General features: G+C 47.5%; 1 protein-coding gene across 1 annotated transcript; it reads right to left on the bottom strand.

The window, feature by feature from the left end:
• Positions 1-476: 476 nt before the first annotated feature.
• On the bottom strand, positions 477-27331 carry lactbl1b (lactamase, beta-like 1b). Its single transcript, XM_022209281.2, has 7 exons — positions 27184-27331; positions 24787-24982; positions 22875-22981; positions 21068-21225; positions 4427-4674; positions 2653-2758; positions 477-2058 (listed from the first exon to the last, which is right to left on the bottom strand). The coding sequence occupies exons 1-7, from the start codon at positions 27241-27243 to the stop codon at positions 1080-1082; spliced, it is 1854 nt and encodes a 617-aa protein (XP_022064973.2). The 5' UTR covers positions 27244-27331; the 3' UTR covers positions 477-1079.

Raw genomic sequence — 27331 nt, 5'->3', positions numbered from 1 at the left:
ATGAGTCAAATGTTTTTTCCCTCTCCACCAGCCATTAGAACAAACTTTAATCTGTTGACTGAGACAACGTTGCATTGCATAGTAGAATACTTGCTTCTCTATTTCATCCGTAGCTGAATAAAGTGAAATCAGTATTCAGCTTTGCATTCCCTCGATTTCAGCCGTCGCACTGGATCTTTGAAACATTTTCGATGCCATTTCCATTGCCATTACATCTTTGTACTGTCTAGTACAAAAGGTAAAACATCACTCTCTGCATGATGAGGGTTATTTTTGTTCACTTAAATGTGTCATTTTCCTGCAGCAGTCAGAGCGGTGTATAATTTGTACTGGTGCTATAGGTCGACATGGTATAGAGTCCATTTATAGGGGTTATACAGCAAAAAAAATCACTCAGTCAACCTGCTCCTAATTGCCTCTTGTTGTGGAGCCCAAATCAATTTGCATTTTAGTCACATAAGTGCAAGACTGTTGACTTTAAATCATCAGTTCCATTTAATAAGTGATAGTCATTTTTACCACAGCAATGCCTCGACGTTACCTCAAGGGGAGTAACACAAAGAAATGTTTGTTTTTTTCCCCAGTGGAGGATGAATATGTATGAGTCAAAGATTTTGTCCAGCTGCTATCACAGTTCAAGAATTGAGATGAAAATGTATGTAAATATTGATGGAAATGGCCACAACCGGAGCCCCCCTGCTCTTCTATCTGATGAAAAACCAATCACTGAAAAACTTATGACAGTCTGAGAGTGATTCAAATGAAGGCAGGAAAAACACAAGCACTGTATCACCACAACGTGAATGTTCAAGTTCAGAGGCATAATGAAGGACCAGTGTGAGGAGGGCATTCAGATAAATCATTCAGCAGAGGAATGAATTCATCTTCTATAAAAGACATTATACAGCTGGATGAATTAAGCGTTGTCCTTCTCCTCACTCTCTGTAAATCAAGACCACAATCCAATCTGGTTCTGCCAGAGTGACCCCAACTTTTCCAGTCAATCTTTCAATATTCACAGCATCCTCATGAATACCAAGGACACACTGTTTGTCTTTGGGCCTTAGCATTGCTGCAGTTCAGCTGGAGAAGGTTGGCCTGCGGGCTATTCGGACCACATTATACGTATTCAGGCCTGGTGCATCAAAACCAGGGGACAACCCACGCTTGTCAAATATGTAGAAGTTAAATAATTGGCCATCTTGGGCTTCCAGCGACACAGAGGCCGTGCCGACTTGCAAAACACACGGGTACTCTTTTTCAAACACCACTCTAAACACTCGCTCAACCAGGTAATTGAGCTTTATTGTCCTGTACTTCTCGGGGATCAGCTCTTCAATCTGAGGACCAAACTGCTGCATGATCAGAACTCCATCTGGCCCGACTTTGATCTCATAGAAGGTAATGTTGCTGTATGTGAAAAAACCAGTGTAAGGATCTGGGTTTGGAGGAGCAGTTAGGACCTTGTTTGCACCCCTGAAGGCCTTCTCTATGGCTGGGACAATGTAGGTGTAGGCTTTTGTGACCACATCCTGGTTCTGAGACCGGCTGCCTGCCATAAGCACTACCAGGCCAAGCTTCAGTCTGGGCACTAGGGAGAAAGTGGCAGAGTAGCCATCCAGATCACCATCTTTACGCACCACCTCATAGCCCATCAGCTCATTCACCTCCCACGGTGTTCCAGTACGATTAGCAAAGTAGTCCTTATCGCATCTGAAGAGTGGAGTCAGCATGATCTTTAAGGAGTCTGGCTCCAGCAGCTTACGGTGATAAGCACCCAGCAGCATCATGGCCAGCTTGGCCAAGTCTGCAGCCGTGGAGAACATCTGACCAGAAGGCCGGTACCAGCCCAGGTCATAGAGAGGGGCTGGCTTTCCATTGGAGTACACTCCCACAGCCATCTGGGTCTGCAGCCCTGGGCTGAGGTCAAAGCCGGTGTCTTCCATCCCCAACCGGTCCAGGATGTTGTCAGTGATCCATCTCTGGTATTCAACTCCAGCGACTCGCTCTGCCATCACATGAGCGAGCAGAGAGAAGGCAAGGTTACTGTAGTGACATCTGGAAGGAAGCACATCAGAGAGACGGAAAGAATTTTAATGAAATGAAAAGCCTCTCCCATAATAGGAATAGCCAATGGCATATCCTGGACAGGTCACCAGTTCATCACAGGGCCACACAGAAAGACAGGAAACCAAGCGTGTTCACATTCACACCAACAGACAATTTTAGAATCGTCAGTTAACCTCAGCAGGTCTTTGGCCTGCGGGAGGAAGAACCTGCACATGCACAGGAAGAACATGCATCTGAGATAATAAAATTAATTTGAAGAAACGTATTCACCTAAAGGTCAGATACTTTGGCAGTCAGTGTAATATAAAAAGGCGGGTGAAGTATGTCTAGAGTCGGCCAATGAAATTTGACATTTAATTACAACCTCCTCAGGTATAATTAAAGCAGCTTCTAGAGGGATGTATTTTAAATTCATTAGATCTGGCAACAACGCATTACTTTATAATGTTTTTAGACAATTAGTTAATCACATGTGGCATACTGAAGACATTAGATTGCAGTCCTAAAGTGCCAGTAATGTAAGAAAACAATAAAAATTAACAAATTAAATCAGTAAAGTCAACATAGCAAAGTGAATCTTACTTGGTGCCTGGATCTGCAACAAGGACATCGTCTTGTAGCAGATTGATTGCCGACTGTGTTTTCCCTTTCCAAAGCAGATTTGTGGCCCGCAGTCTCCTGGGTAGACCTGGATCAACCCACAGTGGAACAGTGTTAAACAAATAAATATGAAAAGATGAGCTATAGCTATATTCATTGGACATAGATTTCTCTTTTCTCTCTTTTCTTATCCTTCTAAAAATGTTTTCACTATTTTAGACCGATTGCCATTTCATTTGTTCTGGAAACATGATCATTATCTTCGGCCGTGATACCTTGATGACAAACTGAGACATGGAGGGATATTTGAAGATCAATTGTTCTTCTTTATGAGTGACCAACACTTGTCTTTGAGCTGAACACAAACAGCTTAAGTTCTGACTGTAACGTATCTTTACGACATTTTTTGCCTGTAACTTCATGATTGTGTATACCAAGTCACCTCTGATTTCATCCTGAACCGGTAGAGAGGTTAAAACAACAACATTTTCATTATCATTTATTCTTTACTCTTCTCCTTTACATTCTCTATCAAGTGGTTGGTTATGTGGCCAAAAAATGATCTCTGAAATGTCTTCAGCTTTCTGAAACCATAGGTGACGTTTTCAAAGAACTTTTTCGTCCAGCCAACATTATAAAATCCTGTGATTTCAGTTCATATTAGTGTAAGACATATTGGAGTGACAACTGTGAATGTGAGTGTGTTTGTTTGGCGACCCTAGTGATTAAGTGGTATAGATGGATGGACATAAAAATGGGTTTGACTAATCTGTTCATGAACTATTTGTTTCAGCTCTAAAAATAATAAATCAAACATGAGAAATTTAATCTCTGGAAATGCTGTCCGGGTAAAGAGTAAAAACTGTGCCAGAAAATCTCTTTATGGTTTTTGATCAAGTTTTTGCTTTGACATTCACCCTTAAGCTGAGCTGACTCATGAAGGTAAAACAATGCCTATAAAACATATCCACAATTTGTGATCTGAAGCCCAAATTTTTGGTAATTAGCTGACAGAACAGACACATTTTTACAAAAAAACTCACTCCTGAAGAGATACTAGACAGAAGTGATGGACATACACCCAATGTCAAAAGTTTTAGGACACTTTCTCATTCAAATAAAGTAGAACCTGTTCTACAACTTTTGACAGGGGGTGTATTTACCAAATTTGGTACACATATGCAGCACATCAGGCTGAACAAAAAAAGTCAGTGACAGCCACATTCCAAAGCCAACAGGAAGTGAGCTATTTTGCGTTGAATGTCAGATTTTGCCCATTTTTCATTTTTTTCTAGAGCAAACTCCTCCTAGGGGGAAACTCCAATTCACCTCAAATTCGGCCAGTACATACAGGAGGCCTTAATGATCCACAGTTATTAAAATCTTTTTCAAAAGTCAAAGGGCGTGTCCGTGGCGGCCTCTGGAATTTTGATCCTTCGCCATGAAATTTCAAATGCTGTGTAAATGCCTGGAACGTGCTCCAATCTGCCTGAAACTTTACATGTATGATCAGAGTCCTGCCCTGATCACATCCATATGATGAAATACACCCCCTGTCAAAAGTTGTAGGACAGGTTCTACTTTATTTGAATGAGACAGTGTCCTAAAACTTTTGACAGGGGGTGTACAGCGTTGTTTTTGATTAATTAGCTCTCAAAGTTGTGTCTAGTGTTAAAGCACTTGGTTCTAACAAGACAGAGCTGCCTGGATTTCCAGGATATTTTAAGTGATTGACTGTGATCTAATGTATCTGCACCTGAGAGCTGGCTGGCCATCCTGCGCAGGGTGACAGAGGAGGAGCGGATCTGAACCTCGCCACTGTCCAGAAATATCAAGCCATCTGTCACATATTTCAGCTCTGAGTCTCGAGTCTTCCCCAGAGGGTTTTTAATGGTGAAGTTCTCCACATATTTCTCCAGAGGATCATCTAGGGAGCCGATCTTGCCATCCTCCCACAGTTTGTACAGCATTAGCGTTGGGAAAATTTTGGATAGGCTGGCAATTCTGAAAGACAGATAACAGGGCAATGCAATGTTGTTTTTTTTATTCTGACAGAAAATATAAATAAATGTGTAAATATTATTTTTTGACATCACACTGATGCAGTTTTATTTACTTGCTTGTCTTCCTGCTGTGTTTCTAATTATTATTTTTACTTCATCTTTTACCCCGTCAGGCTAAAATAATTCAGAATGAACCTACCTGATTCAATAGAAATGAAAAAGTAATTAAATGTGTTGAGCCAAGTTAAAATACATTAATATCAACACTATATATTTTCTCCAGTAGGAACAAGTAAAACATTTTATGTAATAAATACACTATTGTTCAATTTACAGAAAGGTACAGAGGAACATTTCCAGCAGCCATCACTCCTGTGTTCTAATGCTACATTGTGTTATATGGTAAATGGTCTGTATTTATATAGTGCTTTACTATACCTGCAAGGTACCCAAAGCGCTTTACATGATACGTCACATTCACCCATTCACACACTGATGGCGGAAGCTGCCACGCAAGGCGCTAACCACGACCCATCAGGAGCAATTAGGGGTTAGGTGTCTTGCTCAGGGACACCTCGACATGAGCACGGCAGGCTGAGGATCGAACCGGCAACCCCTTCGGCCACTCTACCCACTGAGCCATGCCGCCCCCATGCCGTGTTAGCTAATTGCATTGAAAGGCATATTGATATTTAGAAACCCTTGTGCAATTATGTTAGCAAATGCTATTTTTTAGTCACTTCTTTCACTTGAATGAATAATCCAATTTTCTCTAATAAATTTAGTGACAACAGTATGAACCATTCTAAAAGTTAATCCACTTCAGACTCTGTCTTTATAAAAAGTGACAGAAAATAACCCTGAAACACTTTCACACAAACAAAACTGCAAATCAAAAAAAGTGTTGATTACTGCACTTGACCTAGGAAGTTCAGTGTTGCAACCACTGATGAGTTCTCTTTGAACAAATTATTCTAAACAAATTGATTTGTCTGACATTGATAGATGTTTTCTAGTCAGCTCTTTTCTGTGGTAGCTTTTTCAGGCCCAAATGCTTTTCAAATAAACATCACAGAACCTGGTAATGGCCTGAACTGACAAAGGCACTTGACACTTGATTCAAAAGTTTGGGGTCACTTAGAAATGCCCTTATTTTTGAAAGAAAAACATTTTTTTTCCCCAATGAAGATAACATTAAATGAATCAGAAATCCAGTCTAGACACTGTTAATGTGGTAAATGACTGTTCTAGCTGGAAACGGATGATTTTTAATGGAATATCTCTGCTGAATGGAATATGACCCCAAACTTTTGAACATTATTACACAGTATTTTATTCAGTGAAACTGATAAGGACCGTTAAGGACTCCTAAAAGAACAATTCATGCTATTTTTTTTGCTGAGAGTTGAAATGATTGCCATCAGTCTCATAACTGCAGTCCAAATATGAAGCACAATATTGAAACGAAATCCACCTACCAGCATATTTAGAGCTCATAAAAGAACATCTTTGATTGAGTGAGTTTTGTGTAAAAATGACAATCTGTTTTTGATTTGGAGGGGGTTATGTGCCGTAATATTCCTTTGTCTGGCTCAGTAACTTTCTGGAGTTTTAACTAGTTGCCTGGCAACCAAATGGGTATACAACACTCCGAGAAAATATATAGGCACATTCTCCAAAATGTAAAATCGTTTCTTTTAAAATGGAGTGATTATACACAAGAAGTAAACCATTACACTGGTGCAGATCAGATCATGTTCTTTAAAAACACGTGGCCAACAAATTGGTGGAGAGCTCCACTGTTCGAGCATCCTTATAGGTTAATTTGTGAACTTTTTTATGTCTTCTGAGGAAGTGGTTGTGGTGAACTATTGAAAAGACTGAACTTATCTTTAATTACTGAAATAAAACAAAAACAAGGATGATTGAAATAAAAAAGATCAACTAAATGTCCTCTACTCAAATATTTTGAAAACAGACACAAAACCACACCACATACATTTTTTCTAGTATTGAGGTTCTATGTTTTTAAATGCACTTTAATGTGTGAAGTGTGCAATGTGCTGTCATTTTATAAAGTTCTTCAACACATGCTGAAGTGCATGTAGAGTTTCACATGAGCCATTAAACCATCAGGTACACACACATTTCCAGCTGTTACAGCTTGCTTTATGGGTAAACTTTTTGAATAAGACAACCTGATTTTAAAGTGTGCAATTAAATCCTCACAGAGTGCTGCCATTTCAGGGATAGATACTAACATTCAGAGTTAGCAGGCACAACACTGACTATGTCTCCCTGCACTGAGAATAATTGCCAGCAGTGGCAACATTGTTCTTCATTGTGGAAAAAAATATTTAAATGGAGCTCCAGTCCTTTCTGGAGCAGCGTTGAATGTGTCAGAGTACTTCCACTACGTCTCAAAGGACTGAAAAACACATTTTCTAAGAGCGAAATGTGTGCCAGAGTACACAAAGTACTGGAGAAAACTGTTCAGAGAACGTGTTTGACTGTGAACGGATTCAGGTCCTTTCTATACATTATGTTACTAGTATTACAGTTATACTTCACTCACAGTTGGCATACAAGGCCAATACAGTGGACAATTTAATGAGGACATTTATTGAATAACTCATTTAATTTGTGTCTATCATCATTTATATATATATATATATATATATATATATATATATGTATACTATAGTTAGCTTGCAAGCATTTTTCATATGCCTCAGAAATGCATTTTGCTGCTTTGCACTTGAAAAAGGTTCACTAATCTGGGGAATAGCACACAGACAGTAAACACGGTTGTGTGATTGCTTTGGCTCTGGAGGAGTTTTCAAGGTGTGATAAAGGAACTCATGTCATCAGGGCTTTCTAGTACTGGGCTTTGGAACTTCAAGTTGTTAGCAGAAATAAGTGGAGCAGCAGAATATGAGATTTATCATGAAGGTCTAGTTAGAGACATCTTCACGTTGATTTAGTGAAAGAAAAGGAGCTCAGCTTTAGCTCAATATCTGTGAGCTTCTGCTGCATTGATTTGATCAGTTTTTTGTAAATCTCTCAGCTTCACCCTGTCAAAAATACACACACTTTTCTCACTCTGTTCCTTCTGCAAGCACGTTTTATCGCACGGCTTATTTCATCCCAAAACACCAAATATTCAGGAAGATGGTTGCAGCACCATCTTCAATTTTACTGTGGGTGCTGGTGGTGGAAGATCATGATAAAAAAAGCTTTGTGTGCAAAATTGCAGGCTTATACTCCCAAAAATTTTTGAGTTATGGCATTTTCAAATTTTAATAATGCAGGCCAAAATGCCCTCCCCCCAATCCTCGCCTGGAATTTTTAGGTTTTAAAATGCTTATATCTCTGCTTCTGGGTATCACAGAGACTTGAAATTTTTTTCTCCAAGCTCTCTACATGTTGGTGATGTCCTACAAACAACACACACACTCAGGAGAAGTCTCTACAGAGCAGAGGGGCTTGCCCAAAATGTATAAATTATTATACAGAAGTTGGGACTTTGCATGGCTATAGTAAGAGGATAGATGAGTTTCTGTGCAAATTTGCAGATCTCTACCACCTGTGCTACATTGACTTCAGGGTCCTTGAAAAGTAGGCACTTTTCATTGGGGGCAATGTTCAGCAGTCCATATCTCTCTAAATAATGTGCCTAGAGGGCTCCCCCTGTATAAGTTATAAACCAGTCCGGTCTAAAATTAAAAATCTTTTAACACTCTTAACCCTACTCGCGAGTGGTTTTTACAAATAATTTATATATTTTGGGCAAACCCCCTTGCTCTGTAGAGACTTCTCCTGAGTGTGTGTGTTGTTTCTCGGACATCACCAACATGTAGAGAGCTTGGAGAAAAATTTTCAAGTCTCTGTGATACCCAGAAGCAGAGATATAAGCATTTTAAAACCTAAAAATTCCAGGCAAAAAACTACTGGCAGTAGATGCCTGTAATTTTGCACATAAAGTTTTTTTTTATCATGATCTCCCACCGCTATCTTCCAAAGCCAAATTGAAAATGGTGCTGCAACCCCCATCTGTGAATTCAGATGGAATTGGTCACACTGCACTTTGTATATTCAGTATTTCCTACCTCGGTTCATACAGGCAGATGTTAATCTTTTTAACACATTTTATCTGCACAGAACCTTCCTGCGCTGTTTTTGTATATTCATGTTGTTACCTCACTATGTTTGAGTATATGTGAGTGATGAGTGTGTCTGAATGATTGCATTTTATAAATAGGTTACTCATGACACTAGGCAGAGACACAGATAACTAAGAATTTCACTTATAACTTGATATTGCATATGACAATGAAGCCTTTGAATCATTTGAGTCCTCCTCAGTTTAGCTCTCATACATTGTATCATCCTCACTTTGTCTACAACATATATCTGCCTCACATTTTGCCAAAAACAATTAGTCAAAATGTTCAATTAGTTCAACAGAACAGACTGAAAGGAATGCTTATAGTCTCTTAAAGGCATCGTCAATTTGTGAAATCTGGTCCTTCATTTGGTTCCATTGCTCAGGACTATCCATATCAACAACCACACGCATCCTCCAGAAAATGGTAGTTTCACTAAAAGTTGATGTTTCTCTGCGAACCTCCCACATGAAGGACAAAGCAGCAACATGAGGCATTTTTACACCTTAAATCATTACATTTCTCTGAACCATCCACAGCATTTTATTAGATAATTAGTTGAAAATGAACCAGAACTCACCAGAGCCATTCTTCTCCAGCTCCACATATTTTATACAAATCCTTGTATACAGTAAAATAAGTTTTATACCTCACAGGCAGATCCTTCAGAGTGTCATGGGGAGGGGAGGTGTCAAGGTCACATGACCTATAAACAGGGGTCCCTCAGGGCTCAGTGCTTGGTCCCTTACTCTTCTCTCTGTACACCACCTCACTTGGTGCAGTGATCCGCTCCCATGGCTTCTCCTACCACTGTTATCTTGACAACACTCAGCTTTTCCTCTCTTTTCCACCTGACGACACAACAGTTTCAGCTCGGATATCAGCATGTCTGGCTGATATCTCCACATGGATGAAGGAACAGCACCTTCAGCTAAATCTGTCTAAGACTGAACTCATGATCTTTCCAGCTTGTCCATCTGTTCAGCCTCAGATCAATGTCCAACTTCACTCGAGCCTACTTGTGCCCACAAACTCAGCCAGAAACCTGGGTGTCACGATTGATGACCAGCTGACCTTTAAGGTTCATGTGGCCTCAGTTTCTCAATCTTGTTGTTATGCCCTCTACAACATCAGGAAGATCAGACCCTTCCTGACCCAACAGGCCACACATCTTCTGGTTAGCAATTCTTCTGCAACTTGATGGCAACACCTTTGACCAATCGCACTTGAAGCACTTTTGCACTTACTACAGGTTTTTCCTTATGTCTGAATTCTTGCTTGTGTTGTACGTCACTTTGGACAAAAGTGTCTGCTAAATGAAATTGTAGAATTGTAGAATTGTAGTAGAAAAATAAAATAAAAATCCGCACAAGAGTATGTACAACAGTGTTGGTCAGTTGTTTCACTCAACTGAAACATCTTGACCACTATCAGATGGGTAGGTGCAGATATGCATGATCCCTAGAGGATGAATTCTCGTCATTTGGACACGAACTCAACAGCAAAAGCTGTGCTTTGTGTTTGGTGCTAATTAAAAAATGTCAGCAAACTACTGCACTAAACTAAGAGAGTTTAGTGCAGAAGATCAGGATGTTTGCATGCATATTATGCCGATGTTAGCATTTAGGTTCAAGAACCACTGTTGTGCCTGAATGTTGGTTTTCATTGAATGGTTAAACTTCTCCCCGTTTCCTGCACGTGCTTCTTCGCTCACTACAAAGACCTGATAATTTAAGTCGATTAGTATTTAGTCAATTGGTGATTCTTCATATCGTCAATTGGCCATAGGTGTCAGTCTACATGGTGGTCTGTCTTTTTTTGTTTGCCCTCCAGCCTTTTACCCAGTGTCAGCTGGGAAACGCTCCACCTCTACCAAGCAAAACTGGTGCAGCTGTCACAGTTCTGCTCCTCTGTTCTGTCTGTCTGTCTGGTTGTTTCCCGTCCGCTCCTCTGCCCTGTCTGTCTGGTTGTCTCCCGTCCGCTCCTCTGCCCTGTTTGTCTGGTTGTCTCCCATCCGCTCCTCTGCCCTGTCTCACAGTTCCGTTCCTCTGCCCTGTCTGTCTGTCTAGTTGTCTCCCATCCGCTTCTCTACCCTGTCTCTCCTCCCACAGCTCGGTGCCTGAGTGGAGTCTAGCTTCTCAGCTGACTCCACTCAGGCAATCAATTACCTCCACGGCTCCCGGACAGCTGACTATCATCTCACTAACGACTCACCTCTACAATAAGTACCGGCTCAGCCTTCCACTCCCTGCCAGAGTGTTGAAACAAAACCACGCAGTTAGTTCGCTCTCTGGCCTTTTGCATTTTCTGTTTTGAGTTCCTGCCTTGTTTTGACATTGTTTTTTCCTGCCTCCACACAGCCAGCTGTCCGGGATCCCCGCTGTCATCCTTCCCTTCCGGCTCTCCCCCAGCCAGTTATCACTGGTTCTTCCTTGCCTGGAACCCCCCACTCCTGCCTGGAACCCCCCACTCCTGCCTGGAACCCCCCACTCCTGCCTGGAACCCCCCACTCCTGCCTGGAACCCCCCACTCCTGCCTGGAACCCCCCACTCCTGCCTGGAACCCCCACTTCTGCCTGGAACCTCACTCTTGCCTGGAACCCCCTGCTCATGCACTCTGGTTTCTCCATCCTGGCCATAATCCACCCCATACAATAAATCATTCTAAATCATCCTCTGGTCGAGGAAGCATGGCTCTCTGCTCGGGTCCAACCAGCTCCGTTCCGTGACAGAACACTCTGGCCAAGCATGGACCCGGAGAACTCGCCGCCAAGGCCGGATCTGCCCATTCCACCCAACATCAGGCAAGTCCATCAAACCTTCTGTCAGCTTTCAGCCAATTACCAAAGGATGCACAGTCAACTCACTGTTTTAACCAGCCTGAAATCACAGGAAGTTTCCGTCCCGTCCCTGACAGTTCAATACAACCAAGCATTACAGGATGTTGCCGCCACAAAGGCACAATGGGACCACTTCATCGCCCTGCTCACCCAAGTTTCCTCGCCGCCAGCCCAGCCAGCACCCTCTTCCCTCCCATCAGTGCCACCAGCCCCAGACCCAGTCCACACCCCGACCCACGTCCAAGACACGCCCTGGGTCTTCTCCTCCTGCGATGAGTACAGTGTTTATTTCAACGCGCTGTACGATTTGTGGGAGGAATGGAGGGAAGACCCAAAGGACTCGAGCATAACCCTGGGTCGCAAGCTAGCAGGACAGCGACCTGGGTTAGCCAGCCTTCTTCCCGATTACATTCTTGAATGCTCCTCTGTCTGACCCGCCTGCTGGCTCCCCGCCGCCTATGGAGTCGCCTGTCAAGCGGCTTGGCCGTCAAAGACGCAAGGCCAGGAGGCGCTTTGGCCCCCCGGCCCCCGTTCTGGCCCCGGAGGAGTTCCCGGCTCCGCCTCCAGTCCCCGTGGTGGTCGACGCTCCGCCTCCAGTCCCCGTGGTGGTCGACGCTCCGCCTCCAGTCCCCGTGGTGGTCGACGCTCCGCCTCCAGTCCCCAGGATCTCGGCCTTCGAGAGGCTCTGTGCCTTCCCTCCAGCTCCGCCCCCGGAGGACCCACCGGACCCGGCTCCGCCGGGTCCTGTCCGGCCCCCGGGCCGTCCGCCGGAGCGGCCCCTCTGTCCTGTCCGGCCCCAGTCTGTCAAGACCCGGTCCGTCCGGTCCCTGTCCTACCTGCCTCTGTCTGTCCAGCCCCCAGGCCGTCCTCAGAGGTGGACCCTCCGGCGAGTCCAGCTTCGGCCGGTCCCGCCTCCAGGTCACCCTCTGAAGAGGACCCTCAGGCCCACTCATCCCCAGCCAGTCCGACCTACGGTCCGCCCACCGGAACGGATCCTCTGCCCACCGGAACGGACCCTCAGGCCCACTCATCCCCAGCCAGTCCGACCTACGGTCTGCCCGCCGGAACAGACCCTCCGCCCACCGGAACGGACCCTCAGGCCCACTCATCCCCAGCCAGTTCTGCCTTCGGGCCAACCCCCGGAGCTACTGCCTGGCCACTCCAGTCCCCGTCCTGCCCTGCTCTCAGTTCAGTTCAGTCCAGTCCAGCCCAGCCCTGCTCTCAGTTCAGTTCAGTCCAGTCCAGCCCAGCCCTGCTCTCAGTTCAGTTCAGTCCAGTCCAGCCCAGCCCTGCTCTCAGTTCAGTTCAGTCCAGTCCAGCCCAGCCCTGCTCTCAGTTCAGTTCAGTCCAGTCCAGCCCAGCCCTGCTCTCAGTTCAGTCCAGTCCAGTCCAGCCCAGCCCTGCTCTCAGTTCAGTTCAGTCCAGTCCAGCCCAGCCCTGCTCTCAGTTCAGTTCAGTCCAGTCCAGCCCAGCCCTGCTCTCAGTTCAGTTCAGTCCAGTCCAGCCCAGCCCTGCTCTCAGTTCAGTTCAGTCCAGTCCAGCCCAGCCCTGCTCTCAGTTCAGTCCAGTCCAGCCCAGCCCAGCCCTGCTCTCAGTTCAGTCCAGTCCAGCCCAGCCCAGCCCTGCTCTCAGTTCAGTCCAGTCCAGCCCAGCCCAGCCCTGCTCTCAGTTCAGTCCAGTCCAGCCCAGCCCAGCCCTGCTCTCAGTTCAGTCCAGTCCAGCCCAGCCCAGCCCTGCTCTCAGTTCAGTCCAGTCCAGTCCAGCCCAGCCCAGCCCTGCTCTCAGTTCAGTCCAGTCCAGTCCAGCCCAGCCCAGCCCTGCTCTCAGTTCAGTTCAGTCCAGTCCAGCCCAGCCCAGCCCTGCTCTCAGTTCAGTTCAGTCCAGTCCAGCCCAGCCCAGCCCTGCTCTCAGTTCAGTTCAGTCCAGTCCAGCCCAGCCCAGCCCTGCTCTCAGTTCAGTTCAGTCCAGTCCAGCCCAGCCCAGCCCTGCTCTCAGTTCAGTTCAGTCCAGTCCAGCCCAGCCCAGCCCTGCTCTCAGTTCAGTTCAGTCCAGTCCAGCCCAGCCCAGCCCTGCTCTCAGTTCAGTTCAGTCCAGTCCAGCCCAGCCCAGCCCTGCTCTCAGTTCAGTTCAGTCCAGTCCAGCCCAGCCCAGCCCTGCTCTCAGTTCAGTTCAGTCCAGTCCAGCCCAGCCCAGCCCTGCTCTCAGTTCAGTTCAGTCCAGTCCAGCCCAGCCCAGCCCTGCTCTCAGTTCAGTTCAGTCCAGTCCAGCCCAGCCCAGCCCTGCTCTCAGTTCAGTTCAGTCCAGTCCAGCCCAGCCCAGCCCTGCTCTCAGTTCAGTTCAGTCCAGTCCAGCCCAGCCCAGCCCTGCTCTCAGTTCAGTCCAGTCCAGCCCAGCCCAGCCCTGCTCTCAGTTCAGTCCAGTCCAGCCCAGCCCAGCCCTGCTCTCAGTTCAGTCCAGTCCAGCCCAGCCCAGCCCTGCTCTCAGTTCAGTCCAGTCCAGCCCAGCCCAGCCCTGCTCTCAGTTCAGTCCAGTCCAGCCCAGCCCAGCCCTGCTCTCAGTTCAGTCCAGTCCAGCCCAGCCCAGCCCTGCTCTCAGTTCAGTCCAGTCCAGCCCAGCCCAGCCCTGCTCTCAGTTCAGTCCAGTCCAGCCCAGCCCAGCCCTGCTCTCAGTTCAGTCCAGTCCAGCCCAGCCCAGCCCTGCTCTCAGTTCAGTCCAGTCCAGCCCAGCCCAGCCCTGCTCTCAGTTCAGTCCAGTCCAGCCCAGCCCAGCCCTGCTCTCAGTTCAGTCCAGTCCAGCCCAGCCCAGCCCTGCTCTCAGTTCAGTCCAGTCCAGCCCAGCCCAGCCCTGCTCTCAGTTCAGTCCAGTCCAGCCCAGCCCAGCCCTGCTCTCAGTTCAGTCCAGTCCAGCCCAGCCCAGCCCTGCTCTCAGTTCAGTCCAGTCCAGCCCAGCCCAGCCCTGCTCTCAGTCCAGTTCAGCCCAGTCCAGTCCAGCCCAGCCCTGCTCTCAGTTCAGTCCAGTCCAGTCCAGCCCAGCCCTGCTCTCAGTTCAGTCCAGTCCAGCCCAGCCCAGCCCTGCTCTCAGTTCAGTCCAGTCCAGCCCAGCCCAGCCCTGCTCTCAGTTCAGTCCAGTCCAGCCCAGCCCAGCCCTGCTCTCAGTTCAGTCCAGTCCAGCCCAGCCCAGCCCTGCTCTCAGTTCAGTCCAGTCCAGCCCAGCCCAGCCCTGCTCTCAGTTCAGTCCAGTCCAGCCCAGCCCAGCCCTGCTCTCAGTTCAGTCCAGTCCAGCCCAGCCCAGCCCTGCTCTCAGTTCAGTCCAGTCCAGCCCAGCCCAGCCCTGCTCTCAGTTCAGTCCAGTCCAGCCCAGCCCAGCCCTGCTCTCAGTTCAGTCCAGTCCAGCCCAGCCCAGCCCTGCTCTCAGTTCAGTCCAGTCCAGCCCAGCCCAGCCCTGCTCTCAGTTCAGTCCAGTCCAGCCCAGCCCAGCCCTGCTCTCAGTTCAGTCCAGTCCAGCCCAGCCCAGCCCTGCTCTCAGTTCAGTCCAGTCCAGCCCAGCCCAGCCCTGCTCTCAGTTCAGTCCAGTCCAGCCCAGCCCAGCCCTGCTCTCAGTTCAGTCCAGTCCAGCCCAGCCCAGCCCTGCTCTCAGTTCAGTCCAGTCCAGCCCAGCCCAGCCCTGCTCTCAGTTCAGTCCAGTCCAGCCCAGCCCAGCCCTGCTCTCAGTTCAGTCCAGTCCAGCCCAGCCCAGCCCTGCTCTCAGTTCAGTCCAGTCCAGCCCAGCCCAGCCCTGCTCTCAGTTCAGTCCAGTCCAGCCCAGCCCAGCCCTGCTCTCAGTTCAGTCCAGTCCAGCCCAGCCCAGCCCTGCTCTCAGTTCAGTCCAGTCCAGCCCAGCCCAGCCCTGCTCTCAGTTCAGTCCAGTCCAGCCCAGCCCAGCCCTGCTCTCAGTTCAGTCCAGTCCAGCCCAGCCCTCAGTTCAGTCCAGTCCAGCCCAGCCCAGCCCTGCTCTCAGTTCAGTCCAGTCCAGCCCAGCCCAGCCCTGCTCTCAGTCCAGTCCAGTCCAGTCCAGCCCTGCTCTCAGTCCAGTCCAGCCCAGCCCAGCCCTGCTCTCAGTCCAGTCCAGCCCAGCCCAGCCCTGCTCTCAGTCCAGTCCAGCCCAGCCCAGCCCTGCTCTCAGTCCAGTCCAGCCCAGCCCAGCCCTGCTCTCAGTCCAGTCCAGCCCAGCCCAGCCCTGCTCTCAGTCCAGTCCAGCCCAGCCCAGCCCTGCTCTCAGTCCAGTCCAGCCCAGCCAGCCCTGCTCTCAGTCCAGTCCAGCCCAGCCCAGCCCTGCTCTCAGTCCAGTCCAGCCCAGCCCAGCCCTGCTCTCAGTCCAGTCCAGCCCAGCCCAGCCCTGCTCTCAGTCCAGTCCAGCCCAGCCCAGCCCTGCTCTCAGTCCAGTCCAGCCCAGCCCAGCCCTGCTCTCAGTCCAGTCCAGCCAAGCCAGCCCAGCCCTGCTCTCAGTCCAGTCCAGCCCAGCCCAGCCCTGCTCTCAGTCCAGTCCAGCCCAGCCCAGCCCTGCTCTCAGTCCAGTCCAGCCCAGCCCAGCCCTGCTCTCAGTCCAGTCCAGCCCAGCCCAGCCCTGCTCTCAGTCCAGTCCAGCCCAGCCCAGCCCTGCTCTCAGTCCAGTCCAGCCCAGCCCAGCCCTGCTCTCAGTCCAGTCCAGCCCAGCCCAGCCCTGCTCTCAGTCCAGTCCAGCCCAGCCCAGCCCTGCTCTCAGTCCAGTCCAGCCCAGCCCAGCCCTGCTCTCAGTCCAGTCCAGCCCAGCCCAGCCCTGCTCTCAGTCCAGTCCAGCCCAGCCCAGCCCTGCTCTCAGTCCAGTCCAGCCCAGCCCAGCCCTGCTCTCAGTCCAGTCCAGCCCAGCCCAGCCCTGCTCTCAGTCCAGTCCAGCCCAGCCCAGCCCTGCTCTCAGTCCAGTCCAGCCCAGCCCAGCCCTGCTCTCAGTCCAGTCCAGCCCAGCCCAGCCCTGCTCTCAGTCCAGTCCAGCCCAGCCCAGCCCTGCTCTCAGTCCAGTCCAGCCCAGCCCAGCCCTGCTCTCAGTCCAGTCCAGCCCAGCCCAGCCCTGCTCTCAGTCCAGTCCAGCCCAGCCCAGCCCTGCTCTCAGTCCAGTCCAGCCCAGCCCAGCCCTGCTCTCAGTCCAGTCCAGCCCAGCCCAGCCCTGCTCTCAGTCCAGTCCAGCCCAGCCCAGCCCTGCTCTCAGTCCAGTCCAGCCCAGCCCAGCCCTGCTCTCAGTCCAGTCCAGCCCAGCCCAGCCCTGCTCTCAGTCCAGTCCAGCCCAGCCCAGCCCTGCTCTCAGTCCAGTCCAGCCCAGCCCAGCCCTGCTCTCAGTCCAGTCCAGCCCAGCCCAGCCCTGCTCTCAGTCCAGTCCAGCCCAGCCCAGCCCTGCTCTCAGTCCAGTCCAGCCCAGCCCAGCCCTGCTCTCAGTCCAGTCCAGCCCAGCCCAGCCCTGCTCTCAGTCCAGTCCAGCCCAGCCCAGCCCTGCTCTCAGTCCAGTCCAGCCCAGCCCAGCCCTGCTCTCAGTCCAGTCCAGCCCAGCCCAGCCCTGCTCTCAGTCCAGTCCAGCCCAGCCCAGCCCTGCTCTCAGTCCAGTCCAGCCCAGCCCAGCCCTGCTCTCAGTCCAGTCCAGCCCAGCCCAGCCCTGCTCTCAGTCCAGTCCAGCCCAGCCCAGCCCTGCTCTCAGTCCAGTCCAGCCCAGCCCAGCCCTGCTCTCAGTCCAGTCCAGCCCAGCCCAGCCCTGCTCTCAGTCCAGTCCAGCCCAGCCCAGCCCTGCTCTCAGTCCAGTCCAGCCCAGCCCAGCCCTGCTCTCAGTCCAGTCCAGCCCAGCCCAGCCCTGCTCTCAGTCCAGTCCAGCCCAGCCCAGCCCTGCTCTCAGTCCAGTCCAGCCCAGCCCAGCCCTGCTCTCAGTCCAGTCCAGCCCAGCCAGCCTGCTCTCAGTCCAGTCCAGCCCAGCCCAGCCCTGCTCTCAGTCCAGTCCAGCCCAGCCCAGCCCTGCTCTCAGTCCAGTCCAGCCCAGCCCAGCCCTGCTCTCAGTCCAGTCCAGCCCAGCCCAGCCCTGCTCTCAGTCCAGTCCAGCCCAGCCCAGCCCTGCTCTCAGTCCAGTCCAGCCCAGCCCAGCCCTGCTCTCAGTCCAGTCCAGCCCAGCCCAGCCCTGCTCTCAGTCCAGTCCAGCCCAGCCCAGCCCTGCTCTCAGTCCAGTCCAGCCCAGCCCAGCCCTGCTCTCAGTCCAGTCCAGCCCAGCCCAGCCCTGCTCTCAGTCCAGTCCAGCCCAGCCCAGCCCTGCTCTCAGTCCAGTCCAGCCCAGCCCAGCCCTGCTCTCAGTCCAGTCCAGCCCAGCCCAGCCCAGCTCTGCTCTCAGTCCAGCCCAGCCCAGCCCAGCCCAGCCCTGCTCTCAGTCCAGCCCAGCCCAGCCCAGCCCAGCCCTGCTCTCAGTCCAGCCCAGCCCAGCCCAGCCCAGCCCTGCTCTCAGTCCAGCCCAGCCCTGCTCTCAGTCCAGCCCAGCCCAGCCCAGCCCTGCTCTCAGTCCAGCCCAGCCCAGCCCAGCCCAGCCCTCAGTCCAGCTCTCAGTCCAGCCCAGCCCAGCCCAGCCCTCAGTCCAGCCCTCAGTCCAGCCCAGCCCAGCCCAGCCCTCAGTCCAGCCCTCAGTCCAGCCCAGCCCAGCCCAGCCCTCAGTCCAGCCCTCAGTCCAGCCCAGCCCAGCCCAGCCCTCAGTCCAGCCCAGCCCAGCCCAGCTCTCAGTCCAGCCCAGCCCTGCTCTCAGTCCAGCCCAGCCCAGCCCAGCCCTGCTCTCAGTCCAGCCCAGCCCTGCTCTCAGTCCAGCCCAGCCCAGCCCAGCCCTGCTCTCAGTCCAGCCCAGCCCAGCCCAGCCCTGCTCTCAGTCCAGCCCTCAGTTCAGTTCTCAGCTCCAGTCTTAGTTCAGTCCCTCTCCCATTTCCCTCCCTCCTGTCTGTTCCCCTTGTTTTCTGCCCTTCCTGTCCTTCTGGTCCCTGTCTCTGTCTGCTCCTTGGTTGCCCCAGTAGGTTTGGTTGGGCCCATGGGGCGCCGGGAGGCGCCCGTTGAGGGGGGGGGGGGGGGGTACTGTCTCAGTTCCGCTCCTCTGTTCTGTCTGGTTGTTTCCCGGCCGTTCCTCTGCCCTGTCTGTCTAGTTGTCTCCCATCCGCTTCTCTACCCTGTCTCTCCTCCCACAGCTTGGTGCCTGAGTGGAGTCTAGCTTCTCAGCTGACTCCACTCAGGCAATCAATTACCTCCACGGCTCCCGGACAGCGACTATCATCTCACTAACGACTCACCTCTACAATAAGTACCGGCTCAGCCTTCCACTCCCTGCCAGAGTGTTGAACCAAAACCACGCAGTTAGTTCGCTCTCTAGCCTTTTGCATTTTCTGTTTTGAGTTCCTGCCTTGTTTTGACATTGTTTTTTCCTACCTCCACACAGCCAGCTGTCCGGGATCCCCCGCTGTCATCCTTCCCTTCCGGCTCTCCCCCAGCCAGTTATCACCGGTTCTTCCCTGCCTGGAACCCCCCACTCCTGCCTGGAACCCCCTGCTCATGCACTCTGGTTTCTCCATCCTGGCCATAATCCACCCCATACAATAAATCATTCTAAATCATCCTCTGGTCGAGGAAGCGTGGCTCTCTACTCGGGTCCAACCAGCTCCGTTTCGTGACAGCAGCTAATGGATGGATGGATCATTTTATGGTTTCTTGTCAGCAACAGTGGCTGCTGAGACGCTGCTATGCTCCTTTCTGACATCACGCAACCAGACACGAATCAGTTTGGATACAGAACTAGAAATTATACTTTCAGTGTAGTACTAACAGACATATTGAACTGTTATTTGAGCCAGCTGTTAGTTTGGCGTGATCAACTCACCACCATATCTCTTGTTATATTGATTGCATTAGCTGTGATTTTGAGGCCCTTACATCCTGAGCACAGAGACTACCCATGTGTTACATCTTTAGGAGGTGACCGGGATGAAGCTTAGTCCCAGGCAAGGTTTTACTTTCTGTTTTCTTTCATTTCAAATGAGAGGAGGACTGTTTTTGGTTGTAGCTATTTCTTCAGTTCTTCCCACAAGCCCTTCAATTCACTTCTTTTGTTAAATTATTAATTAGTATTTTCAGTACTCAAAGTTTCTGTTGTGAAAACAACCTGCTCTTACAATGAGAAATGGTAAATTCCAATTAAAACTTCGCCTTGTTATAGTAATCATCAGCTGTCCAGGGGTAATATGATCACCATTATTTACAAATCAAAGTCAGGAACTGTACTACACTGCAGATGGGGGTTGCTTGAATTATATCTATATGCAGAGGTTGTGGTCCCATTACAAAGAATCAAGATGGTATAACAATGTTCAGCTCATAATAGATGCTTCCCTTGCTATACAGGAAGAAATGTGTTTTGTTAAGTCCAATTTTACTGACAGCCAGTAGAAGAAAGAAAACATCAGCTGCTGATGAGGGATTACACTGAGAGCGATGATGTCATGTCCTTTCTTACACTTTTGGTAAGCTTAAGAGGAGTTCAGAATTTAAAATGACATGTAAATTGCTCCGCCGGGGAACACGAAATATGTGACAATCGATGTCTGTTTATCTGTGTGCAACATTACTCAACAGACTGACGGATTTGGATGAGATTTTCAGGGAAGGTCAGAAATGACACAAGGACGAAGTGGTTAGATTTTGGCAGATGTGGCTTATAGTCTGGATCCACGGATTTATTAAAGACTTCTGTTCTGTGAGATAGCGGCATGACGTCACTAATTATGACAAGTGAACGCTACATCAGCTGCCTGCTGACGATCACATGATTGTGATCCTACTACAAATCGACCATTGCAGACTTATCAGGACTTATCCATCAGAAATGATACAACAACTGGGCAGCCTTGGTGGAGTACTGTGCTTTTCTTGTTCATTATTGTCAATATTTTTTTAAAAATCAAAACCCGACAGAAAACTACCTTAAAATGAGAAGGCTTTAGAGCAGCATTTATGTAATTTGGTACTAACAAAAAAATGTAAACAAAAACTTTAAAAAATGATCAAAGTTAAGGAATTACTTTAAAATACCTGCTTCATTTATGAACAATTTGAGGAACAACAAACTGACACCTAGCAGCACTGTAGTCTCAGTTTTTTTCTTTTCTTTTTTTTTGGAGATCAGAGAGGACTTTTATGCATTACCTTAGAATTTTTTCAGCCTTGGTTACTGCCCTGGTAAAAACATGCATCAGTGCAAAAACCTAAAATACCCCAGGACTTAAGATGTCACCACAGCCTTTCACTAATCATAAATCATGTAATGAAGTTTAGAGGTTTTCTGACTGACACGTGATGCAGTTTGTGGTACAGAACATTCACCTGTAGATTGTGTACTCGTTCGGTGGTCCTGAGAAAGGGTCGCTGCCATTCCTCTTTCCAAAGTTTCCGGTCCACAGAACAGTGTCATTTAAGACTACGATGGCCGACAGAGCGGGAAGGCTGACGGCGTCGACGCTCTGCCGAAGCAAAACATCCACCTGGAAGAGACAAAGTCCACACTGAAATATTTCCAGTTAAAATGCATGTGTATGTGGAAATAAAGAGAAACTTTAGAGAAGGACAGGCTGGCTGTTTCTTCCTGCTTCCAGTCCTAATATCAGGGTAAGATAATCATGAGTGAAAAATTTTGAACATGGCTTGTGTCTTCAGCGTATTAGTAATTTCCATTCTTTGATATGGAAAAATAAAACGTGTAAATAGAAAAAAAAATCACTGTTCACTTTCCATTTCATGCTACTTCATATTTTTATTACATTTCAAAGGAAACTATGGCACTCCACTACATCCATCTGATGTCAATAGTTACTCTGCCACAGAATGCGGCAGAGTTATGTAACGATCGCCGTTGGTTTGTCTGTCTGTTAGCAACATTACTCAAAAACGGACTCACAGATTTGAATGAAGTTTCCAGGTGAGTTCAGAAATGGCACAAGGACCAAGTGATGTGACTTTTAGCCTGGATCCACAGATTTTAAAAGGATTTCTGAACCATTGTGAGATATCGGCACGACGTCACTGTAACTATGAAAACAAGTGAACACTATGTCAGCTGCCTGCTGATACATGATACTACCAAAAATCAACCGCTGCGGACTTATTGGGACTTATCCGTCGGAAATGATACAAGGAACAATTGATTAAATTGTGGGGGTGTTTCCAAGTCTCATCAATTCCTGCTGCCCGCGACATATTGAGGTCAGGTAACTCGGTATCCGTACATAACGTACACATGCATAACACATGCCTCTGCTCTGCACAAGGTTCCCTTCGTTTGTGGGTACATCGATATGAAATGTCCACATTCTATGTTGCTGTGATTTCTGATCATCAACAACTAATAGACAAATGCTGCATTTCTACGAAAAAATGCTGCATTTCTGGCAATGCTATATGGGGGAATGACCAGCCTTGACAGCGTACTGCGCTCTTCGAATGCTTTTCAAGTCTGGTCTGTTGTCACTTTTAATATAGTATATACCTGCTAATAGCAAAATGCTACAACCAAGAGACTTTTCCTATGAATTTCTCAGAACTGTTTGAGGTCCAAATTGCAAAAAAATCACGATATCACAAAAAGCTAGTACTGGAAAAAAGATAAAATATGAAAAGAATTTTGTGTAGCAGAACATTTTCTTGTTCTTCTTTTCTAGCCCATATATCATTTCACAACCCCCCAGATTTATCTTGTGGCCTTTTATGGGAGCACAACCCCTACAGCAGAAACAAACCAACAAGAGGCTTTAGTCAGAAATGGAATGTGCAAACTAAAATTAAACAGGCAAACCTCACCTCAGTTTTGAATGAATTTGTCAAATTTGATGCTGATATTAGTGTATTCCTCTGCTAAGTGCAGTTATGTCCTCATAACTAATGTGCAGATTCTACTCTACATCCTCGGATACTCCTACAGTGCTAAAGTGCTGCTTCTCGGGTATAGAAACACGACCTTACACATCAGGCAGACACTTTCCATCCACTATATCTTTAATCTCCTTCTGTCCACTGAAACGACATGTGGTGTGAAGGATTATCAGCCAGCCTGTAAAATTACTCGGACTTGAGTGGGCAAGAAAGAAAAAAAAATGACTGCAGATTTAAGTCTGTGTGCAGGATGAACTACTCTCACCTTTTCCAGGGCCTCTTTCAGACTCGGGATGGGATGCTCCAGGGGGAGGGGCTCAGGGAAGCGGGGACACATCATCTCAGATTTAGCATTGCGACCCATCGCTTCATCTGGATTGTGGGTAGGAAATGAGAAAAGAGAAAGAAAGAAAAAGCAGAGGAAGCACAGGGGACAGGCTATTGTAAGTCTCACTTCATACTGATAGAATTATGCATGGATGGCACAAAGGCAGTCATAATGTGGTATAACTGACTGGCTTGGAGCGTCATTGAGTCTCTCTGCCTTCTTATGAACCCCGTTGATCTTATGGAATTTATAAGGTACGTTCTGAGAGGATGCTTGATATATAAGTCCCTGACCTAAAGAAATGTTTCCCGGTCCTGCTGTGAAGTCATGCATTAACACTGATATTTTAATATATTTCATTATAGCTTCAGGCCTCTATTTGCCTTTTCAGTTTAATGAAGTGCTACACACACACGAAAAATCTTTTTGTGTAATATAAAAAGCTGTATCAGTGCATATTAGAAAATATAGATGAGAATCCAGGGGGTGTGCTTTTACCATTAAAACATCACCTGATTCGCCTTTACTCATGGGACCACAATACAGTCCTGGACAGTGTTATGGAGAATAAAGGGTCTTGTTTGTGTGCTCTGTTTGATGAAATGGCACCTTAGAGCCTGGAGAGCTGCTGTGGTTGTACGTCAGAATATTGAAATGAAACCTAATCTGAAGCACCTCTTGCACAGGTGGAGGGATGACATATTTTGGTGTCGTGTTTGACGTTAACACTGCTTTTTCTGTGTTCAGACGCAGCAATTCAAAACATTTCACTGCAGCATCACTTCACAATTTTGAATGGCATTTTTGTTCTTCACATTTAAAGAACTACTTGTACAATCTGAGAAAATGATTTTGACTTTTTTCTATTTTTACCTGCCACTGCCTTTTCAGATCTTGAAGTAGTCATGATGCTGCTAATTATACACACTCTCAAGAAGCAAAACAGATGTGTGCTGATATTTCTGCTAGCTCAGAATTTATCTCACAATTACAAGATACAGATCATACAATTAGGAGATTGTTTTATCTCCTAATTATGAGATCGATATCTGTTAATTACGAGAACATAATCTATCCATTATCGTCGTTGCAGTAGGACCTGGGGTTGTGGATTCTTGTTGCAGCCACATCAGATAAGAAGGGGTAGCTGGAGGCTTAGCTGCGAGCTAACGGCTATGATTCAGTGTTCAGTGTAATAAACAAGTAACATCCTGCAGTAACTGGATGACACAGATTCACAGCTGCACAGAGACTGAGATCCACAGCTTATTCAAATGAATCATTTAGCTGTGACTAAGTTCAGTTACTTCTTTTGTACCTACTTTGATACCAAAAGTATGAAATCATAAATTTTCACTCTGGTTTGTGTGGAATGAGTCATTCATCCAGCAAGAAACACTGTGCTTTCAGGCGAAGTCTCATCACTCATATTTTGACAGAGCTGGTTCGAGTCAGCCCATAAGGGACTCTCAAGTGAGTCAGCACATCTAAGACAGCTGGGAAGTGTCATACTTTTGCACAGTATGATGGAGAAAAACTGTATCATGCACTGACCTTTTTAAAAACAACTGATTTTTTTTCTTTTTCAGGCTCAAAGGAGCGTCTGAAGTTTCAAAGAAGTCGCAGCTCATAGTCTAAGTCTATGTTATATTAAATGAAAACTGTAAAATTGTTCTAGTTTGAGTGCATATCTCAAGCACGAGGTTATTTGTTTGGATACCTCAAACTACCTCAAAGCCAATATCAACTTCTCAACTTCGGCTGAGACAAAGCTGCTAAGCTTCAAGACATTAATCACCTCACAGCGATCATTCACACTATGACCTGCCACCAGCACAGCTTGTCGTACCTGGCAACAGTTTTGGCAGCTGATATTGCCAGAAGAAGCATCCTGTCATCACCAGGGACAAAACCAGGAAGAACACCAAACCCAGCTGGGTCCATTTCACCTTCATCTTGTTGGTTTTGGTGAGTCCTTCAAGTTTGACGGCAGCAGCAGGAGCAGCAGCAGGAGCGGGAGCAGGATCAGCTGCTGCAGGAGTTGGCTTCAAACAAACACACAGGCACACAAACATGCAACAGCACGTGTTAAGTTAGCACTGAATGTGTCAAACTGTCAGCTCAGAAATATACATATATCTACAAAGTTCCCCATATTTTTGAGTTCCCACCATCTTTAACTGGACCAGATTTTATTCTCCAACTTGGTTTGAGCTGTAAATCAAGTCAGACATCTCCGTTCCCTTGTTCAGTATTAAAGAGATCCCTGTTGCACTTAGCTGTACTCACCACCTGATGCTTCTAGGCCAGGATTACCAGTGACACAGAAAGCTTCTAATCACTCAGTCAGCATCCTAAACATTTACTTAGAATTGGTCCTACTATATAAGCGATTTCTTCTCCCCAAAGGCTGTAAATGGTTTCCCATGGAGGTTTTCCTGAGCAGGAGAAAGGCACAGACATGGACTCCCATCTCTGATTTCTCACTGTCTGTGCTGTAATCCTGGGCCATCGGCGCTGTCGTCCCTTACAATTCAATTTCCTCCCTAGCAGCCACAGGCTGTTGACATCATAATCCCCAGATTTGCTCCACCAAAGCGGCCGGGGAAATCTTAATCCCTAATCCTCGTGAATCAATTCACTTCAGTCCAGCTTCGCCTTGTGGAGCCCAGCAGGCCGCACGAGCTGACAGAGATGGCACCCACTCAGCCAGCACAAGATGAAATGGGGTGTTAGGGTGCGCCTTTTCGCCAGAGCACGAGCTGAAAAGTACAATCATTTGGGTACAGCAAATTTGGATCAACTGGGTTTGGAAATGACAGACAATTTGGGATGCAGAGGCAAATTTACATAATGCGGATAACATGCATTCCAATTTTCTTTACTGTGACTGCTGACAGCCAAAATACCAACTGCACAAAGACACAACGTTCAACAGCATGAATGTGTACGTTTTGACAGTCTGACCAAAAAGGGATTTTTTTAGGCCTGGTAGCCAGGCTTATGTATTAAATAAATGTCAACAATTCAGAACCCTTCATTTGTTTTATTTTAGGTATATATGATGAGAGACATTTTATAACTCAAAAATATACTTCAAAGCTTTCTGGTGGATTATTATTATTATTATTATTTTTACTCTTGGTACTTTATGATCAACATTAATAGTAATATCAAAATAAGCTACTATCAGCTGATATACTGATAGGTTGCACGACTAAAAGCTTCAGCTTATCTGACCTCACCTTCACTCAAGACAAATGTCTCTGGGTGCTAAAGCCGCTCCACTGATCTTCTTACCCAGCAGCGGGTTTAGGTGATATGATAATCTATACCATGAGATGATGGACATTTGCTGTAATCTTTACGTCAAAGTATTCTTTTTAATAGCAGCAATGCTTCAGCATCCTTTTTCAGACAGAAAAGAAAAATAAAATTCTACTTAAAAAATATGTTAATTTTCAATTGTCAATTATCTTTTTTTTAAATCTAAATTTGATATCCATTCAGTCTTCTTCATTTAAAAATCAAGAATCTAGGGTAAAGAAACAAGTACTGTAAGTTCAGGAACAGGGGTTGGAGTACAGAAAGATTATATATATGTTATTTTTTATCTTATGCGCCTAAAGTTAAAAAAAAAAAAAATCTTGGTTGTGCAAGCAAAAAAATAGGTGGATATTTTATCTATAAATGGTTTCTCACTTGAATTTCCAGATAAGTTAGTGTCAATATGTTATGAACCTGATAGCAGATTCTATCTATCTACTTCGAGAGCACATTTTTTTATGAAGATAAACAGTTTCTATCCATCACTGAGTACATCCAGTGACTTTTAGTCTGCTTAATCACTGGATAGCCATGGTGAAATAGTTTGTCCAAAGCTCAGTAATGTGTTTTGATGATTATAGGTGTGATGATGCAATGTAGAAAAATGAAGTGTGAAAGCAAGCTGCAACTGATCCTGGTTGCATAACGATGGCCAGAGAGCACAGCAGCTGGCACATTTTACCAGCATGTACACACTGCTGAACACGTGTACACACATATACCTACACCTCCTGTCAAAAGTTTTAGGACACTATCTCATTCAAATGAATTAGAACCTGTCCTAAAACTTTTGACAGGGGGTGTATATACCATCACAGCAGCTTAATGTGGCTTTGCTACACATTGTGTATTTACCAGTCATTTCTTGTGTGTTTGTGTGTTTGCACAGCTTGTACATGTGTGAGGAGGCTGCTTTTACCTGTGCCTGAACCCCATCCACCGAGGTTTCTCTGAGAACTTTACTCTCCGTCTTGCCCATGGTTTTACTGCACCGGCTGTTACATGAAAAGCAAAGACAAACAGTTATTGCTTCTGCTCAAAATCTGTATTCGTTGCTTTTTTTTTTA

The sequence above is a fragment of the Acanthochromis polyacanthus genome, chromosome 5, assembly GCF_021347895.1.
Source record: "Acanthochromis polyacanthus isolate Apoly-LR-REF ecotype Palm Island chromosome 5, KAUST_Apoly_ChrSc, whole genome shotgun sequence".
In the NCBI taxonomy this organism is placed as follows: Eukaryota; Metazoa; Chordata; class Actinopteri; family Pomacentridae; genus Acanthochromis; species Acanthochromis polyacanthus.
The sequence above is the reverse complement of the archived record's forward strand: the minus strand, read 5'-3'. Positions and strand labels throughout refer to the sequence as shown.

Excerpts from the sequence above, each read along its gene's own strand:
- lactbl1b (XM_022209281.2), bottom strand. The coding sequence starts at position 27,243 with ATGGGCAAGACGGAGAGTAAAGTTCTCAGAGAAACCTCGGTGGATGGG. Across the intron at positions 24,983-27,183 it reads TGGATGGGGTTCAGGCACAG|CCAACTCCTGCAGCAGCTGA; the intron begins GTAAAAGCAGCC and ends GTTTGTTTGAAG. Across the intron at positions 2,059-2,652 it reads GTTGCAGATCCAGGCACCAA|ATGTCACTACAGTAACCTTG; the intron begins GTAAGATTCACT and ends GCTTCCTTCCAG.